Source organism: Poecile atricapillus, chromosome 2 (genome assembly GCF_030490865.1).
Source record: "Poecile atricapillus isolate bPoeAtr1 chromosome 2, bPoeAtr1.hap1, whole genome shotgun sequence".
Taxonomy (NCBI): Eukaryota; Metazoa; Chordata; class Aves; order Passeriformes; family Paridae; genus Poecile; species Poecile atricapillus.
Window position 1 is genome coordinate 62,266,256 of NC_081250.1, and position 16,394 is coordinate 62,282,649.

General features: G+C 38.5%; 1 protein-coding gene across 1 annotated transcript; it reads right to left on the bottom strand.

Annotated features, from left to right (window-relative positions):
• Nucleotides 1-204: 204 nt before the first annotated feature.
• Nucleotides 205-15,882, bottom strand: MCUR1 (mitochondrial calcium uniporter regulator 1). The gene is made up of 9 exons (XM_058832701.1): nt 15,467-15,882; nt 14,288-14,398; nt 12,742-12,845; nt 10,537-10,638; nt 9,647-9,688; nt 7,924-7,995; nt 4,336-4,389; nt 3,044-3,158; nt 205-1,690 (listed from the first exon to the last, which is right to left on the bottom strand). Exons 1-9 carry the CDS (start codon nt 15,708-15,710, stop codon nt 1,635-1,637), a joined length of 900 nt encoding a protein of 299 aa, XP_058688684.1. The 5' UTR covers nt 15,711-15,882; the 3' UTR covers nt 205-1,634.
• Nucleotides 15,883-16,394: the final 512 nt, after the last annotated feature.

A 16,394-nucleotide genomic window follows, 5' to 3' on the forward strand; every position in this document is an offset into this window, starting at 1 on the left:
TGAGTATAAATTCATTAATTTAGAGGGGCTGTTTAGTCTACAATAATAATTCTCCTTTCGCTATTTGTCTGCAGTGTCTTGGAGGGGCTGTTGACTTTGCAAATTCTTAGCTGAAAAGACTTGCTATGCAAACAGTGACTTACCTTCAACCAAAGAGACCATTTTAAAATCAAAAAGTTGCTTTTATAATGAAAACACATCATATTCTATGAAATATTCAAAATCTTTTATTTCAGGCCAGTATAGTATTGTTACAGGCATCCATCTCTTCCTCTGAACTTGCACATGATCAAAGTTGGCACTTCCAACCACAAAAATGTTAAATGGTTATTACAGTATAGGCACAAAGTAGCCAAAAAGCTTTACTTTCATTAAGCAAAGCCATTACTGTGCTCTAGCAGCATTTATTACCAGTGCATAAACTGAGCCCTTCTCCTAAGAGCAAGCAGGAAAGGGAGATTTCCCTTCAGTGAAAGAATACAGATGGCAGCTCTGCTACTAAAACAGTCATTTAATCACTGGAAGAATGACAGATACCTGGATACACTGGACATCTTTATTCACTGCTTTCAGTGGCACTTCCTGATTCATGTGGGTCTAACATCTTTACAGGTGTCCACTGCTGCTTCAATTATTATAATCACTATTAGAGTTCCACATTTGAAGAACCAACATGATTTTTTAAGAAATGAAACAATAAAACCCCCAGAAGATTGTTGGTACTGCAGTTCTCTTGCTTAAGAGCCTGCTTCATAACCACCATTTAAAATCTCCTTCCTTTCTAGAAGCATCAATTCCCATTCTTCAAGAAGGCAGCACCTGAGACACTTTGTATTACCTAAGCACAAATTAACACAACCAGCATATGTCACTGCGTTTCCAGCTTCCAGTTACAGTAGTAAGGTAAGCAATTAGCATACGGAATGAGTATCAGATACTTATGTGTACCAAAGGCAAGTTAGTCACAAAAATCTCTACAAATACCTTACAGACAAAACTAGCAGCAAACACTGCTATCTTTACAAAAGATTCGTTCATGAGCACAACTGATTGGGCAGCTATCTGGAAAACAAGCTGATAGCTATGTTACAGAAATAGCCAAACAAATATTTGATCATAGTAACTGTATGAACAAGTGTTAGAAAGAGAGAAGTAAGCATGATTCAGTTAGCACAAACTCCACTTATACAAGAGTGCCTCCAAGCCACAGAACACGTAGCTTCAGTTTTACACTAATAATAAATACTTCAGTCCAATACACACAACTGAGTCTGGCCAATGTGTCTAAGCAGGCAATGGAACTTAATTCCACTGGTTTTCTTTACAGCATGCAGGCCCACTCCATTGTCAGGAATGCCAGTCTTTGCCTATACAGGACACTTGGCATCAGCAGGTGCCCTGCAGCTCAGAACAGAGGGAAATGGCAAAAGTGCTTCCATCAAGAGGTAAGGTTCAACGTATGCAAGGTATATGCACAGTTTGTTTTTAGGCACGTCTTTGGTTACATTCTCAACAAAGTCTGCTTTATAAATAATAAATAAAACAGTCAAGATTTGGTTAAAACCCAGGGAAAGATTAAAAACTTCTTTTTTCCCAAAACTCAGGCAAAGAAGTCCGTTTAAATTCGTGATTTGTTATATCCATAAACGATAAAATCCCAGTGCTACAGTAAGGCATGTAAATACTGAACCTGAAAGAAAATAAAGATGGGGAGGAAAATGGCATTAATATTGACATTAAACAACATTAAATCAATAGCTTTCAAAACATCTCTTCAGAAAGCTATGTACACATCTTGCTACAACACTAGAAGTCCAATGACTTCCCCACCCCCATGTGAGAGATTAAGTTTTTCATTTACAACAAGCCATTTCAAGGTAGGAAGAGTATAAAAATGACAAATAAGAAGAAGAGAAAAAAAAAATGCTGGAAAACTATCAAAAGGCAGAAAGAAACCCTTACTTGCTTTTCATTCCAAAAAGATCAATATAATAAGTTACAGATATAAAACGAGGAAATAAATAATGGGAATAATAAAATAGTCAAGTATTTAGCAAACGAATGAAAGTAATTTTTAACAAGGCTTATCAGCTTAATATTTTTAAAATTTCTTCTTAAATGAAATCAAATTTTTATTTCAAGACATACACACAAAATATTTTTGCCTTTGTTTGCAAACAGGAGCACTTCAAACACAATGCATATTATTTTAAATTATTTTTTCCTCCATGTAGAGTTCAACTTGTTTTTCAGTAGGAATGCTATGGAAAAGAATTTCCTCTCATTTTAGTAAAGCACCTTTTATTTTCCATTTTATTGGTTCTCTGTAAATGGTATGTCTGAAATACAGCACTATTATATTGGCTTATGCAATAATTAATAATTATATAGGCTTATGCAATCGTATTTTTGACAAAGCTGTGAAAAAATCATCAGAAAATCTAAATCAGAATTATTTTGGACTGAAAACCTCATTTATTAATACTTCACACTCAGCAATAAAATGTCAAAATGTTACAATTACCTAGGGCAATAACAGAGGCACACATATATAGTATCTTCTCCAAGCACTTGTGTAAATATGGAAGTTTAAAGAATATGTTGCCTTAAACAGACAGAAAAACTGAAACGTTCCTTTTTTGAACACAGATCTCCATCAAATGGATGAAGAAATGCTAGTAATGCACGCAGGAGGCTGCTTAGGTAAATTAAGTCAGGCACAGAACTTTTTCGTCCTTGTTAACAGGCAGTCTTTTAGATTTCTTACACACATTATTATTAACAGTATAAAGAAGGACAAAAACCTGAAAAAAGCCCATGCAAAGTAAAGCTGTGAATCATAGGAAACTTATTCTGGGTTAAGTACAGAAATAAGGCTGCTAATCTTGCCTAAGACTATTTCAAGTTTGTTTCTTGGATTGTTTTTGTTGTTTTGTTTTTTTTAATCAGGGCCTTTATAAATACAGTCTCTACAGTCGAGTTTGCCAAACACTGTAAAATGTTTGGCAGTTTCACCATCAGAGACAACCACCAGATTCCTTACCTGCTAAGTATTTAATGTTATCAAGTTTGTGTGATTCGAGCATTGTTTTCAGATCCGCAACTTCTGTATCTATTTTTCTGTCTGTTTGGGTCAGAGCTCGGTCTTGTTGTGCGTGCTAAAAAGCAAAGCAACAAAATAATGCAATTTGAACATTTCCTAGTTTATCTAGAAATTTAACCCATCCCTTCAAGTTGTATTTTTGCTTCCTCCTTAAATGGATGTTAATTTGCATTCTTACAGAAGTTACAGGATATTCTGAGTTAGACAGGATCCACAAGGATAACTCCAACTCTGCAGTGAAGGGTCTGTACAGAGATGGAGTCCATAACTTTGGCATTATTAGCATCATGCTCTAACCAACTGAACTAATACAGACCTTATTCAAAGAGAACAAGCTCCTTCTTAGCTGATTATATCCAAGGAACTGAGTATTCGGTGAACTCAGGAAATTTATGTGATTACAAGTTCCTTAACAAGTAATCTAGAAACTGGCAGAACTGGATGCCTTCTTATCTCAATCTAACAGCATAAATATTAACTTCAATCTGTCATTCAGCCCACTGACTAAAGTCACTGCTCAATTGTAAGAGCTATTGAGAAGCCTAAAAGCCTCTTGTGACAAAATCATACTGGAGCAGAGAGATTTATGGATCATTAGAAAAACTGAGAATTGGTCTTCTGTTGTAGAAAATCATGTCTTTGTCTTGCAATGAGTTTTACCACAAAATCAGCTACAAATTCAGAATTTGGTTATGACAGAAGACAGGACTTCTGCTAAAAAAATTTGGGATAGAATTATTACTCAGAAGAGACTGAAAAATCTAACTTGTAAACTAAGAACAACAGCTGCTGAGTTGCTGATAGCTTCAAATCAGCACTATTAGAACATTATGAATCAGTTAATGATTTACTGATAGATGACTTCCTAGGGATAATTCCCTAAACTACAGAAAGGAAACAAAGAGAAGTAGTAGTTCTTGGTAAAAACCTCCTCTACAATGAAGGCAAATCAGTCTAGCAATGAGTTTCTCTAAACATGGTGGAAAGAATTAATTTCACATTGTGAGTGGAATTTTATCTACAGAAAATGCTACATGCATGAGGTTTTAAAGTGACTCCTGAACAGCTCTGTTGACACAAAGAGGCTCTAAGAATATATATGAAAGCCTTTTAATTCTATAGACACTTAAGTTAAAGTGCATAAGGCCATCACAAAGTCCAAAAAGGATACAAGGTCTATAACACAATTACAAAAAGACTTGCCGTGTAATAATCAGCTACTAAGTTCTTACCAATTCCACTATTTCTGTCCTCATTTCAAGTAGTTTTCTTTCATTAAGTGAATACTAGAAGAGGAAAAAAAAGTTAAATTTGATACTGTCCTTAAACATTTTTCCCTTTTTTCCCCCCCACTTACAAGCATGTTTCCTTGCCTCTAAATTAGGAAAAATACATAATCTGGACAAGATTATTGTCTGACAGCACTTGGGAGACAGTACTGTAGCTGTCCTTTTGAAAAGCACACTTCAGAAATGTGAAGTGTAACAAGTTCTTCAGACACTTATCTTCCAGAAAAACTGTATATATTAGTAAGCAGCTAAAGAGAGACTGGCAGATTTGCATTTCTGAAAAGCAAGGATCTATGACTCTAAACAGTAACTCTGGAACAGCTGACTAATCTACTGAGCATGCAAGCATAACCAAGACTGAACAATCAGTTCAGGAAAGGGAAAAAACTCTTAGATCACATCAAACTCAGCTAGCAACAAAATGTTTAGCTAGCACTGTATGCACTCACAATTTGATTTTTCTGACCTCTGTCATTTCATGGTATATTTGTTAAAAACAGAACATTTGTATGGACTGTGAAGCCTTTTGTTTGTGGATCATCAGAAGTTGTGGCTTATTTTTAAGTTACGGCTATTTGGATTCAAGGAAAAGTTATATCCAAAATAAGGATAGCACACCAGGTTACCTGCTTCATGAACAGGCTTGAGTTACCTTGACACCTATAATGGTTCCTGCCCCACTACTGGCGCAATTAAATTATTTATAGACAACTGACAAAACACCAGCCTTCAGTGAAGAGAACTAAGGTCATCAGGCACACAGCTCAGAATCCTGAGTTAAACAGCAATAACCTTATCTATTGGCATTCCCACGTGGAAAGTCACCTTACTTTTCCTTCACTCTGGAAGCTTATTTAATTTTAACATTAAAATCAGATTAATCTACATAAATGCCTCAGCACTGAAAAACATTCCTTAAAGATCTAGAGCTCTGTTTGGACTTTTGACTGATCTCAAGTTGATGTTAAAAGACAGCAGGCTGCTACAAATGTCGAAAATTACATAAATAACAGCATGTCTACAATTAATGGAGTCACTTGATTCTGCAAAGTGAAGACAGCGATAAAAAAAAGAAATTCAGACATTTTATATAAATCTCCCTTTTTGAAAATGTCAAAATGTCAGAATAAAAATAATCTAATCAAAATTATGTTTCGGTAGAAATGCAAGAGAATTGGACCTTACACTGAGGAATTGATCACTATCAAAAGAACCATGAGAATTAAAATAATTTTATGGACTGAAATAGTTCATCTGCTTTACTTGAAATAGATGCAGTTAGCCAAATACATATCTTCCGAATGAATTATATTCTACTTCTTTCTGGATGTTTCTTAAAGTTTTAGAAAATCTGTGTTTAGAACTCTCTAGGTCAGACTCAAGGATTTTACTCTTAGGTTTAAGACAGTGAAATTGGCCTTTTACTGCAAGCCATCATCATGTCTGTAACAACATAACCATGGTGCATAAAAAAAAAGAAGGAAGGACAAGGCTAAACCTCCCACTCTGAAATTTAACAGAGAGATTTCCCCTTAAGTTCACATTTTTCACAGTGCAAGAAAAAATCAGTTTTGTCAGATACTTGACGTTTTTATCAGTAAGATTAGAGGCACTGTGATGCACGAACACAGGAATATATACAAGTTTTTGTACTGTACTTCAAATTTTTTAACCCCATCTGTACACTGAAGATGTAAATCACATAAAGAGATGTACACTAAGCAATGTAGGATTCTCTGAGAAATAAAGTAGAAGAGACTATAAAATAATAAACTATATAAAAGAAAATATAAAGCATTTAGAATTTGAAACATTAAAGACTGCCAACATCAGTGTAGGCAAAGTAAGAAATTCTCTTTCAGCACTTATTCCACATAAAACTGAAGGACAAGAACCTTTTTTTACTTATTGCTTCAAGTTAAAACAACTAAAAAACTTTGGACATTTTTTTCTGAAAAGTAACTTAGTAAGAATGCACAGTAATTTTCAATTATCCTTAGGTTTTTTTCTCAGAAAGCTGGATATTCAGTCCTTAGTCACATTACAATTGAAGTAAATATAACAATAATGCTGTGCCTACTATAGAAAATACTGGATTACATCTTTCTCCCGGCTCAGCATATGTGCTACAACCTGCTCCTTGTTCAGCTCCCTTTTTCCTCTTCTATTCACGCATTGCAGAGCTGGCAATTAAATGGTGGGATGGGGGGATGGGGAAAAAAAAGAGCAGTTTCCATAGAAACTATGAAATTATAGTTGCACAACAGACTACAAAGTTGGTCAACTTTATTATGAGAAAGTTGACATGCACAGTTTGCCTTTCCTGGGAGGCATAAAATTGTATTCTGCACAAAAGACCAAAGTCCAGTTTCCATGATCCTACATTAATATACAAGAAAACACTGCTGCCTAATTTATCACCACTGCAGTCATTTCATATAAGTTTTGTAAGCCCAAATTATTGCAAAGCTTATCATAAACACGATTACATTTCATAAGAAATTTTTTTAAACATTAGCATGAAGTATTAACCTTTTAACAAGAAGTCTACCTGCTCAAGTTGTACTTTATTCAAGCATCTACCATGGGCTAACAGACTATTAGTCATTATACTGAGTCACTAACACAGCTGTTACCTAAACTAATCACTGTGAAAAACTTCTAGGGGCACACACAGAAGATCAATGATATCTACTTGAATAGCTCTTACTGCCTGGATTGAACATAAGTGTTACGTCTTTATGACATACCTGGGGAAAGGGACTGAGAAATTAATAATAATAATAATAATAATAATAATAATAATAATAATAATAATAATAATAATAATAATAATAATAATAATAATTTAGAAAAAGTCATTAAAAGATCCTTCAATTTAGAAGATGCCATTTCATTGAGATCGTAAAAGCTACTGAAAAGAAATAAATCTATGAGAACAGAACTCAAGAGTGCTATGCATAATGCAAAAACTTGTGAATCTTCTAATTTTATATCTACATTACCCTAATTTAAGATTACATCAATTCAGATCTACCAGGTATTTCAGAGCTCAAAACCAATACTAATCAGGATAACTTACAATAAACAAATAAAAATTTAAAAAAAAATTTACAACTAGTTCCACAATAGGTATTTTCTGACAAACTAGATACAGGAAAATGAAACATCTTCAACAATGATTCAACAAAATGTGTGGACAATATTAAGTGTGTAAACAGAGAAAGAGATATAAAATAGAAAACCCTCTAGGCAACTAGTCAGCATATTACATTAAATATCTAAAATATTTAAGTGTAATGTGTTAATCCTGATATTAAAACAAGATTAAAACAGGCAAGACATACAGACTCAAACAAGCATATATATGCTGGTATATACCAGCATAAGGACAAGTAACTTGGATAAATAACATCTTGAAGCTGAGTGATACTATAGGTTAGTACGAAAATGCTCTTTGGGAAAGATGCTTTTACCCAAATTTGGAGCATACTCAGTGTTGAAATGTTTCTAGAAGTAACCAAAACTTACCAGTTCTTTTACTCTGCTCTTCTCCAGGTTTAGGTTTAACTTGTTATCTGCACGAACTTTGGTAATTTCATCCTAATAGGAAAAATTGATAAAGCAGCAAGCAAGATCTTATGTTTTATCATAAGCAGAAATACTTAGACAAATACATTGTACCTTTATTTAACTCATGAATATGAGCTCTCCAATTAATGTATCTAAATTTTCAGTATTTGTATTCTTCACCTGGGAAGTATGATGTTCTATAGCTCAAACTGAATCTCAAAATCAAAAACTAAAAATTACTTTTAACCCTGAGAACAACACTTAACTGAGAGCACATCCTTCTATAAATGCAGAGAATGTTTCATATATCCTGTAAATCTCTCTCATATCCAGCAACCCATGTCTGGCTATACTTCTAAGTTGGCTTCCTTCCACAAAGCAACCTTGATGCTCAAAATAATGTTCAAAGCAGTTTCTCACCTTCCAATGCAAAAGAAAATATGTTTCTAAAGACTACATCTAGGGTTTTCAGAAAAAGCTATAGACATCTTAAGAGTCAGGAAATGTTTACTGCATTTTTAAACATCTAACTTTTTAAAACTACCATTAATTAAGTTGCACACTTGCATTTGACTTTATCAATAGCTGTGAGTCCTGCTTTTCCTGGTGACAGCTGCCATTTTAATGCAACCGCCCGGCAGGAATTCCAGCCAGCTGACAGTCTGTCATGTGGCAAACTGCTGATCAGATGAATATGTGGGAGAAGCAAAACATTGCTGATGTTCTGGGAGATTCTACTGCTAGAACCAAGTAAGCATTTCTCAAGTAGGCCAATGCCAACTCAATTCTGTGTTTGAATTTTTAACTTTAATTGATTTATCTTTAGTTGTCATTTCAACAGAACACATTACAGTTTAATAAATAAAAAAATAGAAAATTTCCTTGAAGTTTTACATTGTGTCTTTTTGTATGAGCAAGCATATAACAACACACCCTTGTGAGAATTGAATTTACAGCTCAAAGTAAAATATAAAGACATCTAGCTTTTAAGAAAAGATGACTCAGATATTTGATGCTCTACCAGTGGATTACACTAACTCATTTACATGCAACCAAAACCATAAAATAAGTTAAAATTCAAAAATCAGATGCCACATGTATTTTAAAAGAGTAAGCTTTCTACACAGAGCCTGTTTTCTTGCAATGGTTATTTGCTCCCAAACAAATGGGACCAAACATAATGGTTCCAAACTTGGTGGCCTTAAAAAGCCATTTAAAGACTCTTAAATTCTGGACAGGTTTTTCTGGTTTTTCTTCAGAGAAAAAAAGAAACAAAATCACCACCAAATCAAACAATCAAACCATCAAAATTAGGAAGTACTGTGATTTTAAATGTATGCTGCATCTTTAATGAACAGGCAGCCCTAAATGCAGAACTTCACTCAGTCTTAACTGTGACATGGCAGCTGCTTTCTGAATCTGAATTAAGGACATAAAAACCTCTTCAGCTATATTTTGGTTCACATCTTGTTCTAGTCATAGTTTCCTGGGCCCATAAATGAGGTATGCATCAAAGTGCCATTGCTGCAGCCCAGTGTACTGTCAACAGCAATTTCAGTATCACATATATGGTAACAACTAAATACAGCTTAGAAAATAAAATTCTGAAAGTAACACTTCTTATTTTTTCCAGCTAATTAGACAGGTGTTAATTTTTAATTATATTGATACAGTATCTTACCATGACTTGCTTCTTTATCTGTTGGAGCTCAAGTTTTATTTTCTGTGAGAGAAGGAGAAGAATTTTAGACTTTATTACTGTATTTAAAACCACACAATCTAGAAATCTACTGAATTTGCATGATCAGTAACAGTGACTGTAATTCATAATATGAAAAGGCAGGCAAACCAAGCACTATTCTATGTCCTCAGTATGTGTACAGATGAATGCACATGCATGTTCACTCAGTACTGTGCCCTTCCAAACAACAGCACAAGGCAGAAATCTGCAGTGTCTCACTGGCAGCCATCCTAACACAGCCCAGGAGGCTGCTGGCTGCTTTTGCCATAAGGGCTCATCACTAGTTCACAGTACACCAGGTGTCCACCAGGTCTTCCCTGCCAAGCTGCTTTCCATTTGGTCACCCTCAGCCTGTCCTGGTGCCTGAGGGTATTCCCCAGGGGCATGACTGGGCATTTCCATTTGTTCCAACTTCATGTGATTCCTCTCATCCCATTTTCCCAGCTTGCTGATGTCCCCCTGAATGGTAACACAACCACCTGGTGTATCAGCTGCTGTTGCCAGCTTTGGATCATCTGCAGACTTGCTGAAGGTGCCCTCTGCTCTGCTCCATCAACAATGTCATTAATATAGGTGCCAAAACATCCCAGGCCCAGTCATCTCCTTGGGTACAAGATGCTTTTCTACATCATGAAAAGGAAAGAGGAAAGGGGAAAGGGGAAAGGGGAAAGGGGAAAGGGGAAAGGGGAAAGGGGAAAGGGGAAAGGGGAAAGGGGAAAGGGGAAAGGGGAAAGGGGAAAGGGGAAAGGGGAAAGGGGAAAGGGGAAAGGGGAAAGGGGAAAGGAAAGAGCAGGTTCTAAACTAGCATTTTCCAAGACAGTATTTTTTACCTCATTTTCTGAACGAAGTGCTGAAAATTCACTTTTTTCCAAAATAATCATGTCCTTTTTCACACCACCAATATGGGACATTATTTGCTGAAGTGCAATTTCCTTTAAAAGAAGGAAGATGAATCTCAGAACATATCACAACTATAATGCCTTTTCCTCATCTGTGCCTACAAATATGAAAGATGATTTTGGTACCCTGAAATTTTTAATTCAGCAATTTCAGGTTCCAAGCTTCAGAAAGCAAGATAGAGTGACAGTGTCAAAATAAGCAAGTTAGGCTCAAATGTTGATAATGTCTGACAAAATTGGCAGTGCTAACACAGATCAGAATAATTCAATTATTAGCCTAGGAAAGATTCACTTTCAAGTAATCAAATTCTTAAGCTAGCAAAGGCATTAGGGAAGGCTGTCTCTGAGCCAAATGAAGAAAGCTGGCCTTCAGACCAAAATTCCTCAGCTCAACCATACTCTTCTGTAATTACCTCTTTTCCCCTCCCTGCAAGGAAGTCTCTGCCTCACTACTCAGAATCACGCACTGATGCTTTGAATTGCTGGTCTCAGCCCATTACATTGAACTGACAGAAGACAAACAAGAATTCTCTGCAAATTTAAAGGAGGGAAAAGTCTGTAGACATTGTTCTAGATCCTACACTACCCACATATGCAAATAGGAACTGCCTTCTCTACTAAAGATCTTCCTCTAATAAGTAGTCCCTTGCTTTTTGTTCTGGACTAAGACCCCTACAAATCTTACACAGCACTCTAACTTCAGTTTTGTCAGAAAATGTGATTCTACCTCGCAGCATTTTATTTCTAAGTAGCATCTAAAGATGCCTCTCCAGGCTACCTGATCACAGGACTGAAAAAAACGGGCCAGTGTTCTGGACATACTACAGAAAGTCTACAGAAAGGGTGCATGGACACCTCTTTTCATACTCCTCACTATCTTCAGATTGCTCTTGTTCTCTCTTTTCCTCAGTGGACTCAGCAAACAGAGACCAGAATCTTCCATATTCTTTCTCTTCTTCAGGCATATACATAAACACACTTGTAAATCTGTTTTTCCCTAAGGTTCTATCTAACCAAGGTAGAATTTTGATAATAGCTCAACCACAGATTCCAAATCTTTCTTCTAATCCTTTGTTCTCTTTCTGCAGAAGCCCTTGTGCAATCAAAGACTATAAGGAAGTACAAATTTATCATGTGGCCCAGTGTTGATAGCCCACATAGTTCCTGAGCTGCCATACAAAGCTACACATTGCATCTTAATGACAGAAAATCACTTGAGGGTCAAATCTAACAGTCTCAGAAAATATCTACCATCAGTAGCAACATTAAATTCAACACAGAACAACTTTCATTCAAAAAAGTAGGCACAGAAGGAGGCTGAGACCGCTTGTTGTAAAATACAACTAACCATGGGAGAAAAGGACCCTTTAATACTGCATTCCCTCAGTGACTGTGGAACAAATTCAGCACAAGAGGAGAATTGTAGGCTTGCCTACAATCCAAAAGCTAAGAAGATTCACTTGAAAGCTCCCTAGATGGAAAGTGCCACAAAATCCACTTTTGCAGTATCCCACTTTTTAATGAGACACCCTTCTGCCAAGACTGTTACGCTACAAAGAGAGCAGCTGCTGTTTTCTCATGTCTCAAGACAGCAGCCTGGTTACTATGAAACAAGTTACAGCTTGTGATAGGAAGGTGACCTGGGGCTGAGAACCTCAGGCTCACTTCAGCCCGATTCTAATACAACATAAATGTCCCTGTGAGACACAGAGATAAATAAAAAAGTACCACATAATAAGGTGGTAACGAACTGAGGGGATCTGTACCTCCTTGTTACAAGTCTGCAAAAGAATATGTGTAGAAATTCAAATCCATGCCTTGAATACCTCTTATGCCCGTCTAGACCCTTTTCAGTAACTCTGTGTAATGTTACTGTAAGGTTGAAACTAAAAGACTACTTGTGGTTTGCACACCAACCCACAGTACTAAAATCTCAAGTTCCACCATAACACTTTGGTAACTATCTGATAAACTCAAGACAAAATGAACCAGTCAATAGATAGAGAGGAATGTTTGCTCTTCACCTTCTAACTTTTAAAATGCAGTGTCTAATAGTAATAAATAGCAACACATATTTCATTAGCAGACATACAAGGCATTCTTTTACTTTAACCCCACCATTGCCTCTGATCTAACCTGCTGTACTTTGGTGACCATGTCCTTGTAAATCATATCCAGGTTGGTGTTCATGATTTTCACTAATGCAGATACAATGACCTCCGACTGCTGAGTAGTGAACCCTAAGCGAAACAAAAAGCAACATTCAGAGAGGGATCCAAATCTGGACAGTTTACAGAAATGCCACTTGCTGATAACTCATCATCAAATTACAACAAATGCCAGTTATGAAAGATAACAAAACACAGACCTCTTGATCCAGCACTAACAAAAGAACATAGTACCTGCAAATTTCCCCACCCCAAACCTATGTCTGTGACACAGTACAGACTATGACTGCTTCCATAGTACAGCATTATTATACCATCAGCAGGATAAACAGGGAATTTTCCAGACTAATTGTGGAATGTTGCCTCCCACACATGGTTACCTTCATGAGCAAACAAGAATTCTGACTCTGAAAAGCAGATACTTCATTATACCATATAAAAAAATAATTATACTCAGTGCCACTGAAGATGTACAAAACTCAGCAACTAAAAACAAAGCCAACTGTCCTGATTCTAGGTCTACCAGCTTCTGAGTGCCTATTAGAAACTTTTTGAACTGAATATACTGGAAACTATAGTAAAACACTGTCCCTAAAAATACCTTCATCTTTTCCACCCTCAAAATGTAGGAGTTAAAATGTCACGAATAAGTGTTAATCATTATGAAAAGAAACACTTGCAAAAACACAGTTATTACAAACTAACCAGCAGCTAAGCATCAGCAAGCAAGGCTGAGAGCAAGTCACTTTCAGCAGCTGAGCTGATATAAAAGTTTACTACTCTAAAAGGCTCCCTCTCCCCTTATCCCTCCTCCTGGCGCTCTGACCTGTGCTCACTCAACTGATCCAGCAGCTCATTAAACTGGTGTCTCAGAATACCAAACAAGAGCTGGAGAGCTTCCTGAGAAGTTCCTGGCACATGGAAAAAGAAGAAACCACCTGTCAGGTGAAGGGGGCTAGGAATCTCTCCATTTTAGGAATGGAGAGCTGTTACAAGTCACTTCAGCTGTATTGAGCTTCATCTTTGGGTACCTCTCCCATCTCAGCATTGAATCCAAAATAATCTATTCCCTTGTCTATATTTTAGCATAATACTATTTTATAGAGTATTCTACGCTCTATCCTAAAAGCTGCACTTTTAGGATACAAAGTAGCCCATATGCCATCCAGTTGTAACGAATTGGTGCATATTCAAGGTGTAATATACTTGGTATGAAGGAATCAAATTAATACATTTTAAACCACTGCCTTGAAAACTCAGTTCTTAAAATTTCATTTTTTCTTAGCATTTTAAACTACCAATAGGGTAAAAATTATTCCAAACAAAGTTATATAAGCTGTTTCCTTTTTGAAGCTGAAGAAAACCCTATGTGTCCCTACCTTGTATATAGATAAGACCCCCAAAAATCCATAAAAATCAAGGTGTAACACTGCATGTTAAGTAACAAACTTTGTAAACTAAAAAAACAACTCATTAAAGCCATTAAAAATAGCTACTTGTTTCAAACAAATTACCATTTTCTTCCAAGAGGCATACCAGCGCATGAGTGTCAAAATAAAGCCTCCTATTTCCCAGTAAGGAAATATTCTCTTTGCTTTGTAAAGATGACACAGAGATGCTTACATCTGGGGAAATTTAAAAAAAAAAAAAAAAAAAAAAAAGAGAGAGAAACGAAAACAAAGTTATTTCTTAAGAAAGAATATTTTTATCAACATGTTTGCTTTCCAGGCGTTTCCTTACTAACTGGAATGCTTTTCACTTATGACAAAATAGTTTGTGTTGAGATTACCACAGTTTGCTTGGAAGTGAAAAGACATCTGATCACTAAGTTCCATATATAAGAGCTGGAAAACAGGACACTACGCTACTGCTGCCCTTACAAGATGCTCTCCAGGAATCCAATGCTTTGGGAAAAATCCCTCCAATTCACAGGGTCCTGCATCTGTTCCTTTACTGGAATCACCTCAGCAGGTGGGACCTGCGAGCACTTCAAAGCTGGAGGGCTAAATCTGCACATTCTCTCCCTTCTTTGTTAAAGAAATGAACTTTCATCACTTGTCATTTAGGCAAGAAGTAATTTCTTACAATTTGCCATTTACTGGCTTTGCAGAAAATACTTTCAACACTGAAAGCCAATCTAAGACAGTGCATTGTCTCCACTGGGATGTGTAGTGTATAAACTACCTTGACAGAATGGACGTGAGGTGGGGCATGAGGTGAAGCGCCAAGAGGCAGAATCTGCGAATCAATTAGGTTGGAAGAGACCTTTGCGATCATCGAGTCCAACCTTTGACCGAGCACCACGTTGTGAACCAGACCACGGCACTGAGCGTCACGTCCTTAAACAGCCCCAGGGACGGTGACTCCACCACCTCCCTGGGCGGCCCAGTCACCTTTTCTGTAAAGAAATTCTTCCTAATGTCCGACCCAAACCTTTCCTGCCACAGCTATGCCCTCTTATCCTTCCCAGCTGGTTGTCTCGGCGAAGAGGCCGGCCCGCACTTTGTTACCCCCGCTTCCAGTAGTTGTAGAGAGCGATAAGGTCCCCCTGAGCCTCCTTTTCTCCAGGTTAAACACCCCCCGCTCCCTCAGCTGCTCTGCATGGGACGTGCGCTGCAGACCCTCCCTTCCTCCCCCATTCCCGGTGCCCGAACTCTCAGTGCTCTCAGGACGTCCCATCCTCACGGGCTCACCCCGCTCCCCGCGGTGCCGCCGGCTCCCCGCGCCGCTCCCGCCGCCCCTTCCCCACACGGCGCCTCCGCCGGGGCCCGGCGGCGCTGCGGGCGGGCACCGCCAGTCGCCGAGGCAGCGGCGCGCGGGGGACGCGGGCGCGCGGCCGTCCCGTGAGGCGCCGTCCGAGCCGCGCGGCCGCGGCCGCAGCAGCAGCAGCAGCAGCGCGCGCCCCCCGCCGCTCGCGGCCGCCTGGGCCCCGGCCATGGCCGCGCCACCCGGTCCCGAAGGCGGAAAAGGGGAGGGGAAGGAGGGAAACCGCTGCTGCCGCTGCTGCCGTCGCTACTATTGGGATGCCATGGCCGAGCACACGCCGCCCCGGTGGCTCACTTCCGCCACAGGCGCCGTCCCGCTTCCGCCTCCGGGACGCGGCCAAACACGGCAGGTGACGCCGCCAGCGACGGCGATTGATTCTACGGCTCACAGAGCGGCCGCGGCGAGAAGAGCGGCGCGGGCGGGCCGCGTTTCGGCGGGGCGGTGCTTGCGAGGGCGGTCCGGGCTCGATGTGTTTGGGACGGACACTCCCCGGTCACAAAACCATAAAATCCTGGGATCATGGGGCCGTCAAGGCTGGAAGAGGCCTTTGAGATCATCTAGTTCTACCGTCAGCGCAGCACTGCTGCTGTAACCCCTAAACCAGACAAACAGTTTCAAACAGAACTTGTCGCTCTGCAATTTTGGACTGAGATTTCCGGGCTTGAAGTTATTAACCAAGTAATGCCCAGGACTGGACAACTTGGTGGGTCTGGAGCCTTAACTATTGAACAGGTGCCCTAAGCACTAGAGTGGGCCAGGTGTGTTGTTTGTTTGGTTCTGCCAAAAATACAGATTTCTGAGGAATACAGGAAAACAAGTTTTTTTCTTTATGTGCTGTTGTTAAGACACATTAAT

What these genes read in the sequence shown, in the direction of transcription:
- MCUR1 (XM_058832701.1), bottom strand. Translation starts at nt 15,710, where the DNA reads ATGGCCGGGGCCCAGGCGGCCGCGAGCGGCGGGGGGCGCGCGCTGCTG. An exon ending in TGGTCACCAAAGTACAGCAG is followed by an intron (nt 10,639 to 12,741) that starts GTTAGATCAGAG and finishes CTTCTTTTAAAG; the next exon opens with GAAATTGCACTTCAGCAAAT. An exon ending in GGACAGAAATAGTGGAATTG is followed by an intron (nt 3,159 to 4,335) that starts GTAAGAACTTAG and finishes TTTGCTTTTTAG; the next exon opens with CACGCACAACAAGACCGAGC.